The sequence below is a fragment of the Rhopalosiphum maidis genome, chromosome 4 (assembly GCF_003676215.2).
Source record: "Rhopalosiphum maidis isolate BTI-1 chromosome 4, ASM367621v3, whole genome shotgun sequence".
In the NCBI taxonomy this organism is placed as follows: Eukaryota; Metazoa; Arthropoda; class Insecta; order Hemiptera; family Aphididae; genus Rhopalosiphum; species Rhopalosiphum maidis.
Window position 1 is genome coordinate 15,600,868 of NC_040880.1, and position 25,355 is coordinate 15,626,222.

At 24.1% G+C, this 25,355-nt stretch overlaps 1 protein-coding gene across 9 annotated transcripts in view; it reads left to right on the plus strand.

Moving 5' to 3' along the window:
- The first annotated feature begins 732 nt into the window (after positions 1-732).
- The window catches only part of LOC113548641, a 54,380-nt gene continuing 29,757 nt past the window's right edge, over positions 733-25,355 (plus strand). For 5 of the 9 annotated variants that reach the window (XM_026949615.1, XM_026949617.1, XM_026949622.1 and 2 more), the window contains exons 1-3: positions 16,306-16,443; positions 19,022-19,173; positions 24,464-24,510. In XM_026949615.1, the coding sequence (XP_026805416.1) occupies positions 16,336-16,443; positions 19,022-19,173; positions 24,464-24,510 (307 nt within the window). In that variant the 5' untranslated portion in view covers positions 16,306-16,335. Of the gene's footprint in view, positions 1,015-8,212; positions 8,310-14,615; positions 14,794-15,468; positions 15,511-16,305; positions 16,444-18,436; positions 18,575-19,021; positions 19,174-24,463; positions 24,511-25,355 lie in introns of those variants that run through there. The other 4 variants (XM_026949616.1, XM_026949618.1, XM_026949621.1 and 1 more) reach the window with 4 other exon arrangements.

The window sequence follows — 25,355 nt, forward strand, 5'->3', positions numbered from 1 at the left end:
TTTTTTTATGAAAAAGTGTTATATTCAAATATATATTATCATTTATAATAGTTATTATAGGTAAATGAGTTAAACCATTTTTACATTTACTTCCTCAGTATTGCATGATTATTGAAAAATAATTTATGTGTGGGTTATATAGTTGCAGTAAATATATAAAGGTACTGACTTAACTAATAATATGTCATAACATGACATTTAATAGAATTATTGTGGTGAATCGATGAGTGAAAACGAGTTGGTTTTATAAAATTGAAACTGTTTATTTAAGTCAGTTTACTGATGAACTTGGACCAAACAAGTCCATTTGGAGAAAATTAGTTCACCGAACTAGTTCATGTTTTAAACAAACTTTTTAGCAACGTGTTCTATACAATACACAATGGTATATAGTACATATTATAGGAAGTATTGTTGCAGAATTTATTATTCGCTATCACTTATAGGAAATATAGTACGGCTAGCTATCACTTGGAATAGAACGTAAAATACGTGCTGACCCTGTCGCGTCGTGTGTTTAACCCGACCTAGGTCTCGCGGTGGGGTATCCGCTACACACAAATTCGCCGGTGTCAACCCTTTAAAATCCGACAGCGGCGATGGCGGCGGTGGTGACGACGACGACGACTAGCACATCGTCTCGGAGGGGGCGACCGGCCGGCCGCGCGGAGGCGCCGTCGAGTCAGCAGCTGTGCGGCGCGCGTCAACCGCCCGCCCTTCCCGCCAACGATCGGCAGACCGTCGCCGCAGCTTTCTGGCACCGGGTCCCAAAGAAACGCGGTCCGCCGGCCTTACTGCCGTGTACGCGCGCGTGACTTGTGCGCCAAACGGAGCTGTGCCGCGTCGTACTTGCGTACGTACAAGTTTAGTTACAGTCACATAATACGACCAGAGCGCAACTCTACTTCCAAAATTTATAAACGTGGATGTGTAGAATATCACGGCAGTGGCATAATAATACCGGGACGAAGACGACGGAGACGGTGGCGATCGCGTAATCGGTTCACCGCAAGTGTATGTATACAATAGCATAATAATATAATAATACAATTACAACGATTGGACCATTGTAGTTTTCGACTTGAAAATTTAATAGTATAGGTATCTTCTCTTTGATGGCACAAAAAATATAATTAATATATACGTAGAATATCCACGAAAAACTTCGTCTCCTCCTCCCTTATTATACCTTAAGATATATTACCACAAAAACCAACAATCATTTCATAACTTAATACTCTTACCTATTACTTACGTCTTATACTTTAAGAGTTTCAATCATGGCAGAGCATACATATAGATGGTTGACTTTTGTAAGCAATTATTGAAATAATACTGGTATTTTTTTTTAAATAGATTATTAATTTATGTATAATTTACAAATTTGTATTATGTTAATTATTTATAATAATATATATTATGTACGTATATTTGTTTGTAAAAAAAAAAAATATCTAAAATCAGTCCCAAATTCTATTCTGTTTATATTATAATTTTAAGAAACACGTAAGGACTAAGCTAACACCGCGGCAGATGCCTTTCTTAAACTAACCTACATCAACAAAATATATTTAACATTAATAGTTAATAATTTTTTAATTTTTATTTGATAAATATACGTTTTAAATGAAAATATTTTTCATTTATAACATTGCCGTCCTGTCTTTTAACGTGGTTACAAAATACAAGGCTGTAGATCTATCTACAACCATGGTTACTTATCAGTTATCATCTTATACCCAATTATTGAACTTCATTATTACATAATCATCATTCTATACTACTATATTATGTCTACACCAGTCACCAGATATCGTATTGTACATACTTTAGTACATTACTCATTACTCACATATATTGTGTTTATTTTATTATTTTTTATAAAAAAAAAATATTTATTGTTATGTTATGAGAAATCCCAAACAAAGTATCATCTTATATTAAAAAAAAAATGTAGGGGTACGCTAAAATATCTGAACATTTAGTTGAGCTACTATATTCCTTACCAAGTTTTTCCAAGTCATCCACTGGTCCGTCGTTGGTAATGTTGGTATCTTTTCCTCCGTCGTCAGGTCGACGGATTATTTCCCTCGTATACGTAGTGGTGTGCTCGGCATAATAAACGACTAACGAGTACCCTGGGGTCTGCAGAGAATCTAATTGGAACCACTCTACTAGATTTCTCTATGAATATGATACCTTCGGACTTCGTTATGAAATACGTGTATTATAACTTTTAACTTATAGGCATACCAAATGTTTTATAAATAAATACAGATACACAATTTACTAAAAAATAAAGATACAATTTTGTCTTTTTACGAAATGCCAACGAGCATTATTGTTATATTGTTCCTAATTTCGTAAAATATATGCATAAATTTATGCATGCATTATACATTTTATGTTTCATAATACATGATTTACTCTAATAATATAGTTAAAACCGTTTACTGCATTAATGCATTAAAAGTTGTATTTAAATGTATATAATACATGGTTTTTTTTAATCAATTCTGCCAATTGTAGGTTATTATAATATTGTTATAGGTCAGTGTAGGTAGAATATTTGATATATATATATTTTTTTTAAATAAAATATAATATACGCTGCATGTTTTCAACAAAATATGTCTAATCATAAGCAAAGTCAGATTAATTATATTTCATTCAATGATGAAAATACACACTCACTCTATTATATTATATAGTTTAACAGAGTTCGAATTCGTTGCAGTAAACAATATAATTTTACAATATTTATTCTTTAATTAACTAAAATTTAAACAGGATGCTTGTACAGTGTTCATATAAATGATGATATTTCGAAGAAAGACTGCGTTCTGATAGATCTGTTATCTTATAGGTCACCACCCGCTAGTTTTATATAATATAGTAAATTGTAAATAAGTATATTATATACAACACAGTATGAGTACACACATATGTATTTATATTTTTTATTTTAATATTCATGGTAGATAAGTAATAGTTATGTAAAACTATATTAAAACATTCTAACCTGTTTTATAATACAATAAAAATCCAAAACGTGTTCATTATTATTAGTATTGTATATATCTACATCAATATATCGTTAAGGGATTCAAAATCAAACTAAATAAATGTTTAAGTATTTTAATAAACAAACCTTAAATTTAAACAATTAGTAATTACTTATTTAGTAAAGATTTTGTGTAGTATAATATATTTGAAAAGTGAACTTTTTATTTCTATGATAGTTACCAAAGTAGTACATTAAAACTATGAACAAAGTATTGAAAACCTATTAAATGTATTATTAAAAAAACTGTTAATTATTAAAAAGTATTAGTTGACTTTTTAATAATCATTTAAGATTAGTCATTTTATTTTTTATTGTAAATATAAGACAGTACCTATATATTTATATGTATATATATGTATTATAAATTATTGTTTTTTTTTTAAATTTATAAGTCTATACATTTTCTATTTTTTGGGATAAAAATCTGATGCTCAGTTATCTTTTTTAGTAAATTCATACATTAATTAAATTAGTTACATAGATAAAAATAATGAAATTCACAAAGAAATGATTGAACATTTAATACTTATATTATTTAAATGAAAATATGAAACAATAATAGTATAATAAAAATCTCTCCGAAAAAAAATCCATGTAGATAGCATTAATGGTGATATTCAAACACTTAAGAGGACGCTATACCCGCATGTGTTGTCTTTGTCTTACTAACGTACATCATAACAAATTTTCGTTCAGAAGAATACATTTTGTGATGTTAGCTTTAATATTGGAGTAAGTTTACTTATAATCAAATTTAAAGGTAAGAATATTATCTAGACAATGACATATGCTTTTATTGATATTATCATTTTAAAGTGAGTTATGAACATTTTAAAGTTGTAAAATTGTACATAGCTATAACTCACTTTAAAATAATAATATCAATAAAAGCATACGTAATTGTCTAGATAATAGTCTTATCTTTAAATTTGATGATAGGTAAATTTACTTTAATATTAAAGCTAACATCACAAAATGTATTCTGCTGAACGAAAATTTGTTATAATGTACGTTAATAAGACAAAGACAATGCATGTGGGTATGGCGTCCTCTTAACGGCGTACGTTACAAAACATAATATTATTTTTATTTAATTTAAGAGTATATTATTAACACTCCTCTAATGACAAATTAAAATTAACATAACAAATAAAAATGAACTATTTATTAATTTATTATACATTTAACTTTTCAAAAAACAAATTATTTTATTTTGGAGAACAACACGAAATATTAAAATCAAAATCAAAGAATTTATTATTACTCATAGTTAAATATTTATAGAATCTTTAATAAACTTGTAAACATGTATGTTGATATCTATCGTATAAGATAATACAACATATTATAGTTACAATTTTATATTTTAAAAATTAAAATTTACAAGGAAAATAACTGGATCCTTTTCAGTTATCAAATAAAATTAAAAAAATAAAATCCGTTTAAAGTTTGTTAGCTTATACATATTTTTAAGTTTTAAGTTTTAACCGCTTAATCTATATTATGATGAATGTTTAATTGTACAACATATTTTTAACTGTTAAAATTGTTCAATACAAATGCGGCAACACGCCAACACTATCTAATAAGGCAGTTCTAACTTATGTAAAAAAGTGAATTTTAAGATTAAAATCAAAATAGAATATTAATGTTATGCATTTTATGTTTTTAATATATTAACATTAACTACGATTTAACTAATGGCATTTTATGGAATATTAAACATTAAACTATTGATTATTGATTTTTATCATCAAATTTAGATATCTATTAAGCTATTAAATTCAAGTTCCATTCCTTATCTAATAATTTCTTATTTATAATTTAAGAAAGGATTAGATAATTTAGATGTTTTGAATGTGTTATAGCACAGTAGGTACTATTTTATATTATTTAGACATATATCAACTTGATAATTTTTCGGAACTATTTAATGTCTTGTATCTGGGGACTCTGGTGGTAAAGGTCAGTGACACAATTTTCAAAGGTCACATTGTTTTATATATTAAACTTTAATGCAAAATGTATTATTTTGTTGAATACCTACTTGCATTAAATTCTATGTTTTAAGAACTTAAAAGCTAATAATAATACAAAAATATATTACGTACAATGAAATATAAATTATTAAAAATTAAAAATATTAATATTATTAATATTTATTAAAAATATAAATTATTTCATTAAAACAATATATATATATATCAGCTACTCATTTACGATGTCTATCAAAATAAATTATGTTTAATAATTCTTGACAATTTCTTTTTAAATTCACCATAATATGTGTATTCTTAAATATAAAATAAATATGAAACACTATTAAAAGAAAAATAATTTATATTATTTTAATAATAGTTATATACCTATAAATATACAATATACAATATTTTTATACACATTGATGTGTATAATTTTTACAATCTATTATTTATAATGTACCTAACTACATTTCATTAATTGTACCTACTATATGTATTATCAGTGTAAATGAATTTAAATTGTCTGACTTTAGCAGCAAAAAACTACTCAACCTTCGGAGCAAAACAATTACGTAAATTGATTAATATTAATAATTATTTATCTATGTTGTTTTAATTTATACATGAGTTATATATTTTTAATAGTAAAATATTTTGTATTTGTTACCTAAATATTGTAATACAGTAGACACCACTTATAAGACTCACTCTGGGACCAGCACAAAGTGAGACTTATAACCAAATGAATCTTATAGGCGAAGTGGAAAAAAAAATTAATTACGTATTTATAAATTTTATTTTACTACATATTTTGCTTTAATTTTAATATTTTAACATATATTACATATTACATACTTATTATTGAATAAATTTAATAATCCTGATAAAAAAAAAACTAAAATTATAATAGGTAAATATTATATATAAAAATATTATAAAAATTATAAAGGATGTATGTATAATGTATTTATTATTTATTTTGAAAAATTATTTTTGAAAAAAAATTTGTAATTTTAGTTTGTTTTTTATTTTGTTCTAATATTCCGAAAATATAATAACCATAATCGTTGCGATAAATGTGAACTTTTATCTGCGATAAAAATTGTTATATGTTATAAGGTACCAACAAAAACTAGAAATAATCAGCACGAATATTATTTAATTTTTTAATACTAATTTATTTCTAAATTATAACCAAAAAAGTTTATTTTTTACTATTTATTTTACGGAATTTGAGTTTTATAACCGATTTTTTTTTAATGTATTTTGATACGTCCGGACTGTTCCAGACGATTTTGAATCTAATAAGCAACTGAACCTTATATCCGTGAGTCTACTGTACTTGTGTACTTGCCAAATTAAACTCTTATTAGTTGGTACATTCGTAAAATATAAAAAAATATTCAAGGAAAACTAAAAAATAATAGCAAGAATAAAACAAAATTAATGTTTGATTCATTATAATTATACTTATTTTATTGTTCCATACATTATAATACTGAATTATAACACATACTAATATTATGATTATATGAATAGGGTTTAATATGTATTATAATCTTATTTAAAAAAATCTTAGTTATAAATTAATAATATACCCTATATAATATAACATATATACCCCAAATATATTAAAATGAAAGGGAATTAAACTAATATAGAAAAAAAAAATAATAAATTACAATATATTTTTTTTTAACACTTCTTATTTTAATTTTAAGAATGATCAATATTATTTAATTTGATAACAATAACTAGCTAAACTTTAAAGTTTAAGCATTTTATAATAATTTTTATTAATATAATATAAGGAAATGTTTACCGTATACTATAATTATTAATAGATATATTAAATTTCAACATTTTTACATATATATTTAAGTTAAAATAGTTTATTTCGATACCACTTATATAGTTATACCTAGAGTTCAACACCGTTTCTGGGGTATGTAAAATATAAAGTATACACTAAACGCGAAACTCTTCTATAAACAAAAAATTAAATTTTGATTATTATATATTTAGTATTTTAGCTAATCTAAGTGTACTTCCGTCCGTAAAAATTAACAAAAAATGTAAACAACATGGATTTTAATATAATATATGGTCAATAAGTGGTTCTGTAGAAATTTTTTCCCAAAAAGTCGCTATAAAACCGGACAGATAGCGCTATTTGATCTATAAGTCTATGTTTAAAAACTGCTATGTAGTTTGGCTCATAAATAAAATAAAAAGTTTAGCGATTTGATAAACGGTATAAAAATAACCCGTAACAAAAATACCTATTTATTGATAGTTTCTGTTAAAATGTTGTCTTTTAATTTTTTAATTTTTACGCAGAAATGAAATATTTCCGGGATAAAATGTAGATATGATCATTCTTTGCAGTTTTTCACCCACCGAACACCTGCGTAAATCTTTTTAAAATCATTTATTAGTTATTAGTTTTAAAATTGTTATTTTGATTCTATTGTTTAATTGTCTTGGAATTTGGTGACGTCTAGAAAAAACAAAACTATCGGTAAATTATAGGTTTAATTTAAATAGATCTACAGTAAAATTATGTAAATCAATTTTGGGATTTTAATTTTAATTAATAAAGAATACAATTTGATTATAAAAAAATGTTCTTTCATGATTATAAAGATATGCTAAAAAATGAATTATTTTTTTTTTTTAATTCTAGAGTTAACTATATTACTATTCTATTTATACACTATCTAATTACTAATTTTGTAACTATAGAACTAATTACATACGACGTGATTATTTTATTGTCAAATGATGTATCTACCCATAACTTTTAACCTTAATTATCTAACTTAACATTTTTAATTGATTGTTATAGTTGAATATTTAAAAATAAAAATAAATGAAATAATTTATTATAAAAAGTAGGTTCTATGTGTCTATATGTTATGATAATAAAATATATTGTAAGTACGGTTATACGCAACATATTATATTATTAATAAATACAAATAATTTATATATAAATGATAAATGCATAAGTACACCGATATTTAAATAACTACACTTTTTCATTGTACCTAAGTTTATTTGTATTAGTTCAATATAGCTTTATTGGCTATTGCATATTTGAATGCATTGAATAAATACATTTTAAATTTATATACTTTAATATAAAAATCTATTGTTACAGGATGTCGGATAAAGTAATTGTTTTGAACGAAGGACCACCGTGGGGATTTCGAATGACTGGTGGAAAAAATACAGGATCACCATTGAAAATATCAAGGGTAATATACTAATTTTTAATTTTTTCTAGTCTATAATATATTAATCACTAGTTCATAATCTATTAACACCAAACTTTTTATTTTATATCAAACTAAAGCTACTGTAAATTAATTTTAGTCTTCATATACCAGTGGCATATTAACAGGGGGGGATAAATCCCCGAAATTTTTGGATTTTAACCTATTATGAGAAAACTAAAATTTCTAGTACTTGTAACACCTTAACTCCCCCCCCCCAATGTTAGGTCTAAGTACGCCACTGTCATGTATTGGTTATTCGAGTTTAAATGTTTAAAATTATGAAGGTATAGTCATACTTATAAATTAATATAAAAAAAGAAATATATATAATATGTCACCTTCCCCGTCGTATCCCTATAAAATAAAGTTACATTTTAAAGTAAAATGTATATCATAGACTGTAATTCAAATAGTAACTTACTATATATATGACAAATCAAATAATTTGTATTTAAAAATTATATTAGTTATATATTGGCTAAAATATGCCCAATTGTTTGTGTGACGTACAACAAATATGTTTAGGCCCAAATACATTAATATTAATTGTATTTTTAAATAGTTGTGTATTAAAGTATGAGCTAGATTATTAGATAAATAACTGATAAAAGAGTTTAAACAATATTGAATAAAATAGAACTATAACTTAATTTAATTTTGAAAGAAAACGTTTATTACCATTAGAATATAAGTGCATTAAATTATCTTTATATTTTAAAAATGTTATTTATTATTGAATACTATAATTTATTTGACATTTTGTTTGTATTACGTTATGTCCAATTAAAAAAAAAAATATTTAGCAAACTAAAAATAAAACAGAGCTAAAAATATTATGCATAATTAGTTGTTGAAATATAGGTTAACGTTTGAATATTTCCCGTTCTATTTTTTCTAAAAATTTGTAACGTAAAATTATATTTCATTTTTCATTTAAGTTTACTTCCTGCGTACTAGATACATATTGGCTATTGCTTAAGTGTCTTTGTACCTAGTACTTAAGTATTTTGGTATACTTATAATAATATTATCGTTAGTTAACAGATGAGTCTGCTATGAGAACTAATTGTCGACAGATTTGAGATTAATCATGTTATATTATTATAATATATAATAATCAATCAAACACTTCCTAATCCGTCAAAACAAATCATTAATTATTAATATTCTAGTAAACAAACCATTAGGAAGATTAGGGAGATCCACGTGATTAAAAAAAAAAGCTCCCAATGACGATTGATGAACGATTAACAATAACGAACGTGGTCCCAAATGCGACCACGAAATCGTAACTTATTTGACTTGATGTATTTTATAAGCAATATAGTTCTCCGAATTTTAGTAAGTGTGATGTATATAGATATATATGTTCTAGTATAAACTGCTATATATAGTATATATTTTTTAATCTTCTTTAATTTGTTATACATAATTTAATTTCTTTCTAAAACATTTTCGAGGGGGCTTTTAAATGCGGCTGGGGGATCAAACCATTCAAACCCCTGTCTATTATCACCTATGTTTGTATATAGTGTCTGACTTCGCTACGACATTACTGCTTCGAATACCCCATAATAATATATACGTTGGCTTTGGGCCAAGTTTTCATTTAGTGTATCGAGTGTGGTAAAATTACGAACGCCCGCGCGCGTTCGGGGATAGGTTAAGATCGTATATTATTATATAGAAAGAGCTTGTCGTACCTAGTATAAATAGCACACGGAGAAAATATTTCACTTGTGCGATGCGCTGCCGCCGTATCGACATTGGAGTACTGACAAAACGAAAGATATTGTCGCAGAAAACTATCGTGTGTTCTGCATTCAAGCGTGTATATAATATTCGTTTTGAAAAGATGCGACGTCATGAATTTTTGATGATAAACACGTGGCCCGTGGGCACTCGAGATTTTCAGTTATATTTCCGCCCCTTTCTTGTCACCATCATCATCATTTTTGTCCTAATAAACAATTGTTTGTCTCTTACTGATTAAAATTGTGTAAGCTTGTAATATAGTTGTTCTCTACATGCAGTCTCGTAGTAAAAAAAAAAATGTTTATTACAATTGATCAGTTCCAAATGTCTTCTCATTTCTCTAATTCTATGAAATATGTTAAGAACTTTTTGTATTTACGAATAAGCATGTAATAGTTTTAATTAAATTAGCGTCACTTGTTTTTAAGCAATATTCGCACGAAACGTAACCAATAAATAAAGTTTTATTATTATGGATAGTTGATAGTAAATATGATTTAAAAAAAAACATAATAACAAAATTTAACCGTTTTTGATATAAATGGGTACAATCTACAATATACACAATATCTCATAACACTCGTAGCATTCTGATTATGCATGTATTTTTAGGCAGTAATAATCTAATATTACAAAACTGATTTCTTTATACAAAATAACATTATATAAAGTATATTATAATCAATAATAATATGATTAATAAGTATATGAAGGGTGATTATTTAAGCGCAAAACGTTCAATAATATCGAAAGTATTAATGTTTAATATTTTTCTTTACATAATTGAATGTCCTTAAAAAAACGCTTGTCAAGTCAGTGATCGGCATATAAATTTTCTAGATTTTCAATCTCTAGAAATTTATTAATTGTAAGTATGCAATATATATTTTATTTTCATTTTCATTTAGTAAGATAGATCTCCGAAACCGGAGAGCGGATTTTGTTGTTTGGGGTCTTGTTAGATTCACATTGGCTAGGAGAAGTGCATTGAAGATTTTGAGAACTTTATCTTTTATAGTTAATTCACTACAGAGCTTCAAAAAAATTAAAACACATTTTATTGGGGCGTTTTTTATGTTTTCAGTTTTATATAACTTTATAGTGAGTTAACAATTGAAGATAAAGTCCTGAAAATTTTCACAACACTTTTCTTAGCCAATGTGAATCTAACAAGACTCTAAATAACAAAATCCATTCACCAGTTTCGGTAATCTATCACGCTAAATGAAAACCTAGCAAAAAATAACTATTTTTTTAACTGTGAAAAATTAAATAATTTTTTTTGAAAATTTTCAATCTCACATTTCATTTAGTATCTACTTGATAATCCATTTTTAATGAGCTTTCAACCAACTTTTTAGCTATAATAGTTTTGGAGAAAAGTTAAAAAATAGAAATTTTGGGACTGTTCACGCCGACGTTTTTGTGAATTCAAATCGTTAATCACTTGGATGTAATATCGAATCTCTCTCATTAATATTTTATGTTAAAGCTAGTTTAATTATCCACCTACTCATTACAATTAAGTTACATTTTTATCATTTTCCTATTTAACACAAATTCTTGAAGTTTTAAAAATTCAGACTTTTTTCATTTCAATTACCATACTTGATTAAAAAACAAGAAAGTAAAAATATTTTTGAAAGAATGAAATATTTTTGCTAATGTTATATTTGCAATTTTTAAATTTTACATTTTTGAATAAAAATATATGTACATTTATGATTTCATATTCCATAATATTTTTTTAATATATAATATGAAGGCAGCATATTATAAAATTAATTAGAATAAACTGCTTAAAAAATTATTTAATTGAATAAATTATATATTAGTTGAAAATATTTGTACATTATGAGTTGATCTATATTACTATTAAATTAAGAAGCTCTTAACTTTTAATTTAAAACGTCTTTAATTATTATGCTTTCTTATCTAAAAATATGTAGCATATAAATCTCAATAATTTTTTTTTTTTTTGCATTCTCTGATCTTTAAATAATGGTATTTATTTGTAATTTGATTTAATTTTTAATCAATTTCTACTAAATTTAAAGAAAAATCATGAAGTTTTTTCGTTGATGAATCATTTTGAATTTTATAATAAAATATATTATTACAATTTAAATTCGATTTTAAAAATAATTATTTGGATTTTTTAAACATAACAAATAAATATAAATTAACACTTTAAATAGAAACATATTATTATTTAAATATTGAATATAAGCGTATGGTCTATAAAATTGAATTAATTAAAAAAAATATATTTGTCATCATTATATTTTTATGACTTAAATTTTTACGATAGCATTTTTAAAAAAAAATGTATAGACTAATTTAAATTTTCATTTTATTTTTAATCATTAATTTAAGTTTTTTAAACCATCAACTTCCTTCCGAAACCTACAGTCATTATTTATTATTATATTAATGATAATGAGAAAAAGTTTAACCAATAACCTTAAATTTCATCTATATTGCAAGGTAAGTACATAGAATTTAGCACTGTATTTATTGTGCTTCTCTCACACACTACATTATGGTAGTTGTTATATTAGGTTTAATTATATTTATGAAAAGATTATAATATTATGTCAGATATCAAAGACATATTAATATTTTTCGTATTACAATTATTATCTTTGTGTGTATATTTATTATTTTTATGCTATTATTGGTATCAGTTATACCCAGAAATAAAATTGTCAGTTCCAAGTTTTATGTTATAAGAAATATTATTTAATTCTTAAAATAAGAGTTAATATAATTGTATAATATCAATGGACAATAATATGATGGTATTGCTGTATTGAAATTGTTAAATATTAATCGTGCGTATATGAAACCGTGATACAATTCTCAAAACCATGCAGTCAAATCCTAGCTGTATTTTAATCAACCGTATAAATGTATTATACGATTATTATTATTTTTTATCTAATTTAACAGCTATGATGAACTGGTTACATCTGTGTATAATAGTTGTACGCATGATAGTGTATATAAGTACTGTTGTATATGAAATTTTCAGATATTCATGTAAGACATTTATGTAAATACACATTTTATGTAAAGACTATAAGTACAGAAATACAAAATAATTTACGATGATAAGCATGTTCAGTGTTCACCTTCATTTTTTCCTTTGATAATTATTAAATATATTTCAAGACCATATTTTCAAATTATTGAGATTGATTAAACTACTTAAGGAGTGTCCTGTTATAATACAAACTTCTGTTTTTCAAATGATGTCTCCTCCCCTTTTCTATTAAAACTAATTTAATGGATAATTTTTCTAACAAGTTAATTTACCTATTACAAAATTTGAACAAGCAGTTTTTCAGTTATTAACATGTACTTAGTACTCATAAGATAAGGCTAAAAGTCCTTAAAAGTTATTTATAAAAATTGTAATTATATGAATTACTTGATATTTATTATTTATTATACTTGGAACCTTTTTACAAATTATAAATATATATTTAATAGTATTAATGCTAAAATTTTAAAATTCATAGACCTTTTATCTCTATTACACAAAATTAAATAACTTAAAAAATATCAGTTCAAATTTTGATTTTGATAGACACGAATTTAAGCTACCTACTAAACAATTTACAGTAGAAATTGGGGATTTTCTTTTAAACAATAAAAGTTTGTAGGATACTTCCATAAGTAATAAGTAGAAAATATCTCAAACATTTGAAAAATACGATCTTTTTATGAACATTTAAAAATTCCAAAAATTTAATTTTGATCTAATCTAATTGTATTGTTTAAAAATAAAAGGGTAAGAGTCCTGTAATGTTATATATTGTATATAATATATATGTGTATCAACAATTCTTGATTCAGTTAATTTACAAAAAAATAATATATATAATAGATATCTAAGAAAATAATGATTAGTGACGATTTACTATTTACAAATCACGCAATTTGATATAAAAAAAAACATTTATAATATCTATATTATACTATGATAGTAAATCTTTCATAATAAAATAGTAAATATACTGGTTTATTTACGCATCTATTGAATATATATTTTTCTAACTACATTCAAAGCGAAGGTCTTCGTATTTTAACATACTAAAAATAGATTTGTGCGAGAAAATTATGTACGTCACGTAAGATTGTAGAATAATATAGTTAGTCCATAGAATTCTGTAGTATGTGCATTAATATAAAAATTACGTACGCAATTTATTTTGAAATTTCTATTCTTATAAATTGTATTAGAAGTGTGATATTTAACGTCTTTAAATCTATTAGTAATGTTATAACTAAAACCACTAAAATTATCAAGAATATATTATAATATTATTTATACAACTACCACTGAGTATAAAAATAATAGAATGAAAACCAAACTAAGTGTTTAGTCTACACTAATTATTTTATTTTCTAATTTTTGTGCTGAATTTTCTATTAAATAATAATAGATTATTTATTTAGATTTATTTAATTAATTTAGTAGGAAAATGTTTTCATAAACAAAATTTTAACGAGTTTAATTTGCAGATTAAGAATATGATGGTGTTATAAGTTACTGAAGATTGAGGCATGAACAAATTATTAATAAATACTTTTTAAAAATAATATAAAGTTTTAGTACCACTCAGTACTCATATTTAATAAAAAAAAAGCCAGAAAAATGACTTACACTATGCATATCAATGAACTTATAAACTTCAAAAACGTAAGTCATAACATAAAATATTAAAATGATTATTTTAATTATTTGGTTTGTTGTATATTGTGTTTGTTAATATTATTATTACAAATATAAATTTTATAATTTACGAGTTTGTATTTTCGCTAAGTTACACTTGTTGTGCTACAGCTTTACATACATATTTATTTTATTTTGTTTACTGGTCATTCATTACAGTTTTTAAAGGGATTCGTAAAGATTTTTTGATAACTTTAGATTTATTTAAATAAAATAGTTATTATTCTTATTCCGTTAAACAATAAAAACAATACTGATGAATAGCGCTTATTAAATCAAGGATACTTTATTACTTTAATGGACTCGTTTAAAGATTTACTATTTTTATGGATCTTAAAAAACTTACGTTCTATGTACAACCATAAAAACATATACATTTAATCATTACTATATAAAGTTCAAAATAACTAAAAAGTAAAAAGTGCAGTTAATGTGAAAATTAAACCGTTTAATTTAATTCTAAGTCTCTATAATTATATCACCGGCTTAGTATTATAATATTACTGAACATCCTGCAGCGTTGGCGTGTTCGTGTTCTATGAGTGCATGACTATAATATATGTATCTATGGCTTTCACTGCGATATTAGTCGACAAAGAATTGTATACACACACACGTAGTTTTTATAATATCGTCCATTACATACTAATCGAGTGCATGGCTGCAGTTCTGGTGTGCAATACGGTAAATTAAAATTATACTTATCGTATGTTATTATGTAAATAATAATGATATATTAGATATAATTGGTATATGTTTTATACAATGTCCCACATATTATAGACATTCCGATCACACCTCACGCGATAGTTAATAATTATTTGTATCGAAAAAAAACCGAAAACTGCAAACAATTCTCAGTAATGTCTTCGTCTATGCCTCCGCGGATAGTATACCTGATACTGGCCACAGTCTAGTCCCTCCACACTTAATATATGATTATATTATATTATTATTATTTTATGGTGTTCAAGGCCTGCCGGTCGCATTCCATTACGGTTCATTTGCCCAAATAATCCATTCTTATACCATTCTTATTACATACCGCTGTTAAGATGCTGCGACCACTGCTATCATTGGTTTTCTTTTTATTCTTCCTTCCTTCCTATTTCTTCTGCCATTTTACGCTCGACCCACCATAGATGATAATAAGAATATTCTGTCCGACGCAAAATATTTATTATCTAAACATCATCAGTATTTCTTCACGATTACCGCTGTATATACCTACGACGCAGCTGTAGTGTTTTTTGACTTTTCCGATTTTACTCGATTGTTAAAATATAATAATAATAATATTGTCATCATAATATCCTTATAATAATAAGATCGATCTAAGCCTACTATTTTTATAATTTGTCTTCGTCCGTTAAATAAAGACTTATTATTATTATTATTGCATCGCGTTTCAATATGATTAATATATATCAGTACATTTTTATATAGTGGCGTGATTGTGTACATAATATAATACTTATATATTTTTGATTATTATTATACATATTTTAAATGCTTGTCGAAACGGTATCCGATGCTCACGTGCATTTCCATTATTCAGCTAGAAGGTTCAGAGACGTGTTACTGGCTAACATTTTAGCAACTCAAAATAAAAATAAGGTATTGTTATTTTTATATAGCATTATACAGAGGCACTGGGTAAAAGTTAGCGGAATTGTCAAAGTCGAAACCATAAAAAAATAGTTTATTTGTTTTTTTTCCAATCTTAAAATTAATTTCATGGCTTAGAAACAAATCGTAAATACTCTTGTTAAATAATATTAAGTATGTAAGAATTTTTTTAAAAAAAAGGTAGGTATAATTTGATTAAGAAAAATATAATATGATCATGATTCTGTAGTTCTAATTCACGAAATAATAGTATTGCGATAACGTTGATATTATTTTAACAATCAAATATATATAATACAACTGAAAAAAATATGTGCTTTGCGCAAAAAAAAAAAAAATTTCTGACATGAAAATATTTCTTAAATTATTTACTCATCATATAATATTAACAATTTTTGTCATACATTTAATTAGCATAGTTTTTTTTTTTTTGGTCAAGTCTATCTGTTACGCCTTATATCTTATATTTATGGCACTATATAATAATATGTTATCATTACTTGAGTTTAATATGCAAAATGTATTCACTATTAAAATTTAAACTTGATGCCTAGTTTTTATGTACTTAAAGTAATTTTTTTCATCTAGCCATCTTATTTCATTTCTAGATCCACGCTTGGTTATAGTTGATGCCTTTTTTTATAAAAAACTTTTGAATACTAATGATTTTGTACAAATAAACAATGTTACTTAAAGGTATTAAAAATACAGAAAAATTCACTGGATGGAATTGTATATTATTGCTTCTCTTAAAAGACCTAATCCCTGATCGAAATTTATGACATTTTTTATTTTCTCAAAATAGTGATAATTCTTTCTCAGCAAATGCTTTTAGACTTAAAGTATTAATAATTCTTCAATTAAATTGCCGTTTATACCAGTGCTTAAGTAATTATACATTTTGTAAAGGAATATGTTAAGGTATTGTATATTTGAATTTAAATGTAATTCGTTGAAAATTATCTGTAGCGTACGTAGTTCAAACGTACAATATTTAGCAACGTATACAAATTGTAATTTAGTTATAATGTATTATATTTTAATTTTCATCTGAATAGTATATACAATATATTATGTATTTAATTATTTTTAATAGATTGTCAGAATTGTCTTTGCTCTTTAAGATAAATAAAATATAAAAAGAACTCTTATATTAATCACTTATAATGCAACGTAATAAGTTGGTACAGTTGAATTATAAATAAAAAAATGTTGAATAAGAAAATTATGAACTTAACAAAAAACAACTTAAAGATTTTGTTAGTTAACTGTTTAAACTAAATATATTATTTTATTTAAAATGTTATTTTATTGTATTATAATATATTATTATTGTAGATATTAGATACGTATGACTGTTTAGAGTGGTTTATAATTGTTTTTTTTAATCATAGATAGGCATCAATTATTTTTATTTCTTACATATTTGTAACTAAAACGAAAAGAGAAGGTTGAAATAGTTGTTAGTTGATACTTTTGTCGTATACTGTATGCATATGTTACACTATCATTTAAATACTACAGTTACACTATACGGTCTTTGTTATGTATTAATGAATGGCAAAAAAAGCTATAAAGCTATAATTGTTTAAACAAGTAATTAGTTATAATAACGAGTTTAAATTTGTTAATTTATTATTTTAACTGTTACACTGTTACACATAGACATAGTTGTTAAAATAAACATTCATTCCTGCGGTTCTACCAAAGTATAACCAATACTTATATTTTAACATAGAATTTAAACCTATAAAAAAATAGTTTGTTATAAGTATTTTATGAATTTAAAAATGTATAGATTCAATTATTCTTTGAAGGTTGTAGAAATGAGGGCGTTTCCAGAGATCTGTCAAATTTCATAACATTGATTATGATATCCAATCATTTTATGACAGCTTATACTATAATAGCTACATACTTTCAATTCCGTTCTGTCTTCCATTACAGTTATACAAATTGATCACATTATACGTATTTAGAATTAACTGTATTTTTTTTCATTGTTGTATTATTATTTATTGAATAACGTTAGTAAATTGAATAACGACTTACTATTGTGTGTTTGCTGAAGACAGAAAATACACACGTGATGCTCAAATTTCGAAACAAAAAGGAACAAGTTAAATAATAATTTCATAACTTGAATTTTATTTATTTATTTCTAAATTACAAATTCTATAATAAATATTATACTCAATAAATTTTTTTACCCAGTATCCAAATAACTTATAGGGTACATAATTATAACATTTACATTAATATACAACAGTCTAAGTACTTTAGAAATTTTAATTATTTTTACTAGATCATTTATTGGTTTAATTAGCCATGTTACAGATTAGTTAATATTAATGTAAATATAATCTGTGAGAATAACTAAAAGTATAATATAATTTAAATATTAACATGATATTTAACATGCAACATAGTAAATTATTTTAATTACACTACATTATGTAAATTTTATGCATTCAAAAATAATAAAATACAATTATCAATTTGTAATTATTTAATTTTGTGCATAAAAAAAAGGTATGGTTAAATAATTTTAATTATTATTTTTCAGGTTAATAATGCAGGGAAAGCGGCAAAATCTGGTGTACGAGAAGGATTTTTAATCGAATCAATAAATTCTGCGTCTGTTGATCATCTCACATCTAATGAAGCCCAAGCATTAATTAGAAATTCTGGAGATAAGTTAACTATAGGCATTTATCGGTTAGTATAATATACAATTGAAATAAATAGTTTTGGTTTGTAGTTCAATATGTTAGGTACCATCAAAATCAGAGACGTCCTCAGGGAGAGAGGTGAATGGAATAATCGCCTTTTCCATAGCCTTATTTTCATTCAAATTTTCGTAATTTATATCACCTACCTACTAATTTGTGTGTTTATATGTATACAGAGTGATTTTTTATCATTAAACATTTATTATTTCGTTAAATAAGTATTGACTTTTTTCAAAATTTTTATTTTACGTTTTTCAAATTGTATGAAATTTTTATTTTTTTCACTAATTTATTTAATAGTAAAACCGCTATCAAATTTTAATTTTCAAATAGCAACCTATATAATGTACTAAATTAATAGGGTTATTTTTTCTCATGAATTTTAATGTTTAAATTATTACTTTTCGTTAATTTTTTAGCAAGATATAGCTTTTCAATGTTGGGTGGTTTTCGGTTTTTATAATACTTTTTTTCATATCTTATAGTCATGTATAATAAACTCGTTATCGACTATTGACGCAGTGATGAACTTTGTACTTGTAGTTACCAACGCCTTACAGCCGTAATAACCTGTAGGACAAACACCTAAAAACCTCAAACCACCCACATTTGAGCAGCTATAACTCACTAACGGTTAAATAAAAAATAATATATTGAACGTTAAAATTTATAAAAAAAAAAAAAAAAAATAGTCCTATTAATTTAGTACATTTTAAATATAGGTTGCCATTTGAAAATCAAAAGTTGATAGTGATTTTACTATTAAATATAAGAGTGAAAAAAATAAAAATATTATATGATTTTAAAAAAGCATGAAACTAAACATTTTGAAAAAAAAACTTGAAAAAAGTCAACACTTTTTGAAATAATGAGTGTTTAATGATAAAAGAATCAACTTGTATATATAAATTATTATATTATAAAGTTCACTCCCCCCTTATAAAAGGGTTTAGGGACGCCACTGACTTAAATGTAAGCTTCCTTATAATAAAAATGTCAAATAAAGGTCTCAAAGATATTTTTCAAAGATCGTATAAGGGTATAAGTAACGCTATCATTCTTTTTGAAGCTGATTATTGATTAGAGTCCATGGCTCAGAAAGAGCTGCAAATTAGAAACACTATCATTAGTTCAATTTTACATAATATTATTATTGCCACAAAACTTTGATTTTATTTTATTTATAATACATATGTGTGTAGTTTTATTGGTGATTCACTGTCTGGTGTATATATCCGTGGCCTAGTGACTAGTATCCATTTAAATAGGCGTAGGATATCTATTCGTCACTATAAATTTTTGAACCAGTTTCTATTTCTGCTTAAATAATGATTGAAAAGTTATTATGCCACGTTTATTTTCTATGAAATATTGTTTTTTTTATCATACCACAGTATAGAATGCATCATCTTTTCAACATTGTTAAAATATCAAAAGTTCTCGTGTTCTTTTCCCATCATTTATTACTTGTTGATAATTTTCCTTAACTCCTTCTATTAGACTGCTTATAATAAGTGCTTCTATATAAGATATAACTTTTGTTAAAAATTAGAAGTTTAAGTTACATTGCTTTTATAGATTAAGCTGCAAGATATAATTTATCAGAAAAAATAAATAAATAAGTAATACAATTTTAACATGAAAATAAAATAAATAAAATATAGGTACCTCACTAAATACAAATTATTATTATTTGTTAAGAATAACTTAAAATTTTGAAATTTTTATTCATTATTTTACTGTTTTATATATCATTATTATTAGAAGATGGGAGATCTGTTTTAGAATTGTTGACATAATATATGAAAAAAACATTTTGCGCCTGAAAAATACAATAATACAATACATTTTACTTTTAAACATAGTTATCGAGAATCAAGATAATATATATGTAAGATGTAACCATTTTTATACTATTTAATAAAACCATCTATTAAATATTTTTATTTTTCTAAAACAATTAAGTTTTTAACTACATTATCTTTTAATATTTAAAAAACTGTCTAGTTATATTTTTTTTAACGTGGTTCATTATGTTATAATATAACTCACCTCTATACACGCTTTTATCATTACTAAAGACATTTTAAAAATTTAAGTATACAATGTTTGAATTTAAAACATAGATTTTGACTAAAAATTAAAAACTACTTACCTATAAATATACGTTTAAACATTTTTTTTTTTAAAGTATTATGTTTTGAGAGTTGGTTTTTAATATTGGTACTAGTGTGAATTATATTAGTTCAATATTAGAATAAATAATATAAATAAATAACTAGTATTTTAGACTTTTGAGTAAAAATCATGCATTACGTTTATTTTAGTCTATTTTTTTATTATGTAATATGTCAATAGCTGAATTATTTTGCAACAATAATTTAGCAAGTTAAATTCAAAAAATAAATAAATATATTTTGGGTGTCGACCAAGTATACTTGTATATGTTCTGGACTGTTAACCTCACGCCCATCCTGTACATTACAATAAAATCACTATAATAATCATGATAAATCTCGATGCTTCGGTAAGACACGCCTTTTTGACGCTACACATGACACTTAATTTTGAAATCAACTGAAATTTACATATTATAGGCAAAAAAAATTTAATTTTACTTATTATTTACTATAGTTGTTCTACAGCACATATACTATTAATAAACATTTACTACTCTTTATTTAACATTAATCAACTATTGGTTTTTTTAATATTTATTAAATTACGCATGTATTACATAAAAGTATTTTTGACTTTTGTGAATGTATAGTAAATTATGATTAATTACGTATTATATTGTATTAAATCATTTTAAAATTGTTTATATACTTAATGAATTGAGTTTTCAGTTATCTAATAACAAATAATTCAAATTATTATTAGTTTTAATACAGATATTGGTTCATTATAATTTTTAGATACATATAATATTGTTATGTATGAATTTTTGATATTATACACCTTACAATACTTATGCATTTTATATTTTTTAATAATAATTTGTATTTGACTATGTTAAAATGGATATTTTATGAATAGGTAATTAATTTGTACCTATATACTCGTATAGTGTATATAATATATTCTATGTTATACTGTTATCTTTTTATTATATTATGTATTTTTTACGGGTATTGGTACTTATAAATAACCCGTTAATTAGACAGCATTTTTCAAATTAAATTTAGGAGCGAGTGAAGACGAAATAACAAATATATATCACAACTTATGTGATACAAATGTTATGTTTATGTAACTAAGAAATAACTAATAAGGTATATAATAAAATATAAATAAACATTCATTATGTAATGATGTAAACAGTAGGTATATTATATAAGCACATTAAAGATAAATATATTTATACCTTAAGGTTCTTCCTTTGGCTTTAACGTTACTCCATGACTGTTACACACATGACACCGTAGAATAGCGATACTCAAACTGCGGGCCGCCAATTATTTTTATGCGGCTTAAACAAAACTCATCGAATTAATAAAACAATATAACTTTAAAAATTAATATTATAAGTTTAAGTTATCATAAAATAATCAATGTGTGTATCGTACGTAAAATACAAGACAATATAAAAATGTGCCCATCTTTTACTAACAATGTTCACATCAACATATCTATGTGAAACTTCATTTTCAAAGATGAAATATGTAAAGAATGACAAAATAGAATTTTAACGACTTGTAAAGAGTAGTATAATGGAGCAACTACAAATTTAGATATCCAAAACGGTGAAAAAATATATCAATATTGAAATGCACACTAATTTAAAATAAATATTTAATTTATTTATAATAAATTATCAAATGCTATACACAATATATAAATTAATTTTTAATTTTTCCCTTCTATTAATTTAAATTGTGGCCCAAATAAAAAAAAGGTTGAATAGTAAGGAAGGCCTTACCGATATTTTTGTTTTATGTACCTGCTATTTTTTTTATTACTAAATGTTAGTCAAATCCAGGCACCCAAGTAGTGAATATTATTGATTAGACATACCACTGATTTGTAGGGTGTGCTTCATGTTTTTGTATTTTTAGACACGTCATAATACAAATATATGTATAAAAATAAAATCATAATTTAATTACAAGTGATATAAATTATTTTTTTAATACCTATACAATTAATGTTTTACTATGATTGTAAAATTAATACAATGAAACGACCAGATTTAATTTGCATATAACATATAAAAATAGTTATTATACTTCTGTAGATAATGGCACAAATTGTTGATTTTTTTTGGTGGACTTAAGTATCTTTAATGTTGAAAAAAAGACGTGGATATTATACGATGGTCAAAGCTTCAAAGTGGAGGATCCTCTCCATATATACATCAAAATATTTACTATTTGGGCCAATTATTTTACATGTTGATGTATATTATTAATATTTATTGCCACAAAAAAATTTTATTACGAAATATAATTGATATTATAATAATTTAAATGATAAATAACTAAAACATATTAACAGAATAACACATCGTAAAAAATTTGATAAATTATCTAGCTATCAAAAAAAATTACCATAATAGAAACATTTTTGTTTTTACATCTTGTTCCGTTTTAAGTTATAGATTATTTCATTCAATTTTGCAGTCAACTTTTTTATACTTAACATTTAAAATTAATTTTAATCTGTGTTACGGTAATGGCAGTTATTTTATTATTATATATTTATTTAAATTGAAATTAAATCAAACGGGTCAAAGCTTAATATATTTTACTATTAAAAACATGATTTTTATTTAGTTTGAATGTAAGAACAACCTTTGTTTTCCATAATAAGAATATATAAAAAATATTTCAATCAATTGGTCGTTATGTGTTATAACTTATAACACATTCACAGCATTATAGTATGTACCTTGTTAAAATCTGATTGGAAACGAGGATATACGGTGCAGTGATTACTTTTTTGTACACTTCGCCATAGGCTTTTTTCATGTATAAAATATCATCATTCTTTATCGCATTAAAATAATATACATATGCGTGTTAAAAAAGCCCATGACATATTTTAAACCTAACAATTAATGTATTTGACATTGAATTAAATATTGTACAAATTATATTTTTGTGTAATATAATATATTTTATTGTTATAGTCTCAGACTATAGGATATAAAATACTTTATAATATAGGAAATAGCAACGTTACCTATACTAAAAATAATGTATTTCTTTAGTTGTATATTAATTTTAATTACAAATCTTTGGGTAGTTTGTAATGATAATTGTTATTATTTACAGGCAATCAAAGTCCAGTATCGAAAAGAACGATCAAAAACATGAAGCTGGTAAGATTTTTTCCTAAGTTATTATTATTTGCAATTTAACACGCCTAACTAATATCTTACTAATTGATTTTTCTCTAATACTAAAAAAACTATACCCTTTCACAATTTCACTTGATTATACGTGATCTCATTCTATTTAGTTCATATATTTTTTTAATAAGCTTTTATAAATAGAAAACTTTACCTACTTTTTCACATTTTTTTCTACTATAGATAAATTTAAATTAAAAATAAAACTACTGGAAATTATGACATATCTCAACTTCAAAAATAAAAAAGTATATTTATTATTTTTTTTAAATTATATTAATTGAACATAGTTTATAAATTTTAACTAACTATTAAATAATGCAATTTAAAATATTTAATTAAATTAAAAATATATACTATATAGTACATTCAATTTATAATATTTGATGTATCGAAGTTTTAATTATGTACAAAATAAATTAAGTACTAAAATAATGAATGCAATTAATAATAATTGTAATAATGAAGATTTCCATACAATAGATATATTTATTTTGATATTATAATATTAATCTCTTTTTTTTTTATTGAAAAACTTAATTTAATTATAGAATTCAATAAAAATTATAACAACAATTTACTGTAATTATTATAAAATATTATCACTCATTTTAATTATATTAAATTATATAGGTATTTTATATTCTCTTTTAATGGCAATTTAGTATAGTATAGAATATATAATATTTTTTTTTTTTTTGGTTTTTTGGCCCATATAGTATTATGTATACAAATGTAGGCCATAAACGTGTCTTTAAAGTATTCGGTACTTGAGAAAAAAATCGGCCATCTTATATCAATGTAGCTGCTTTTTC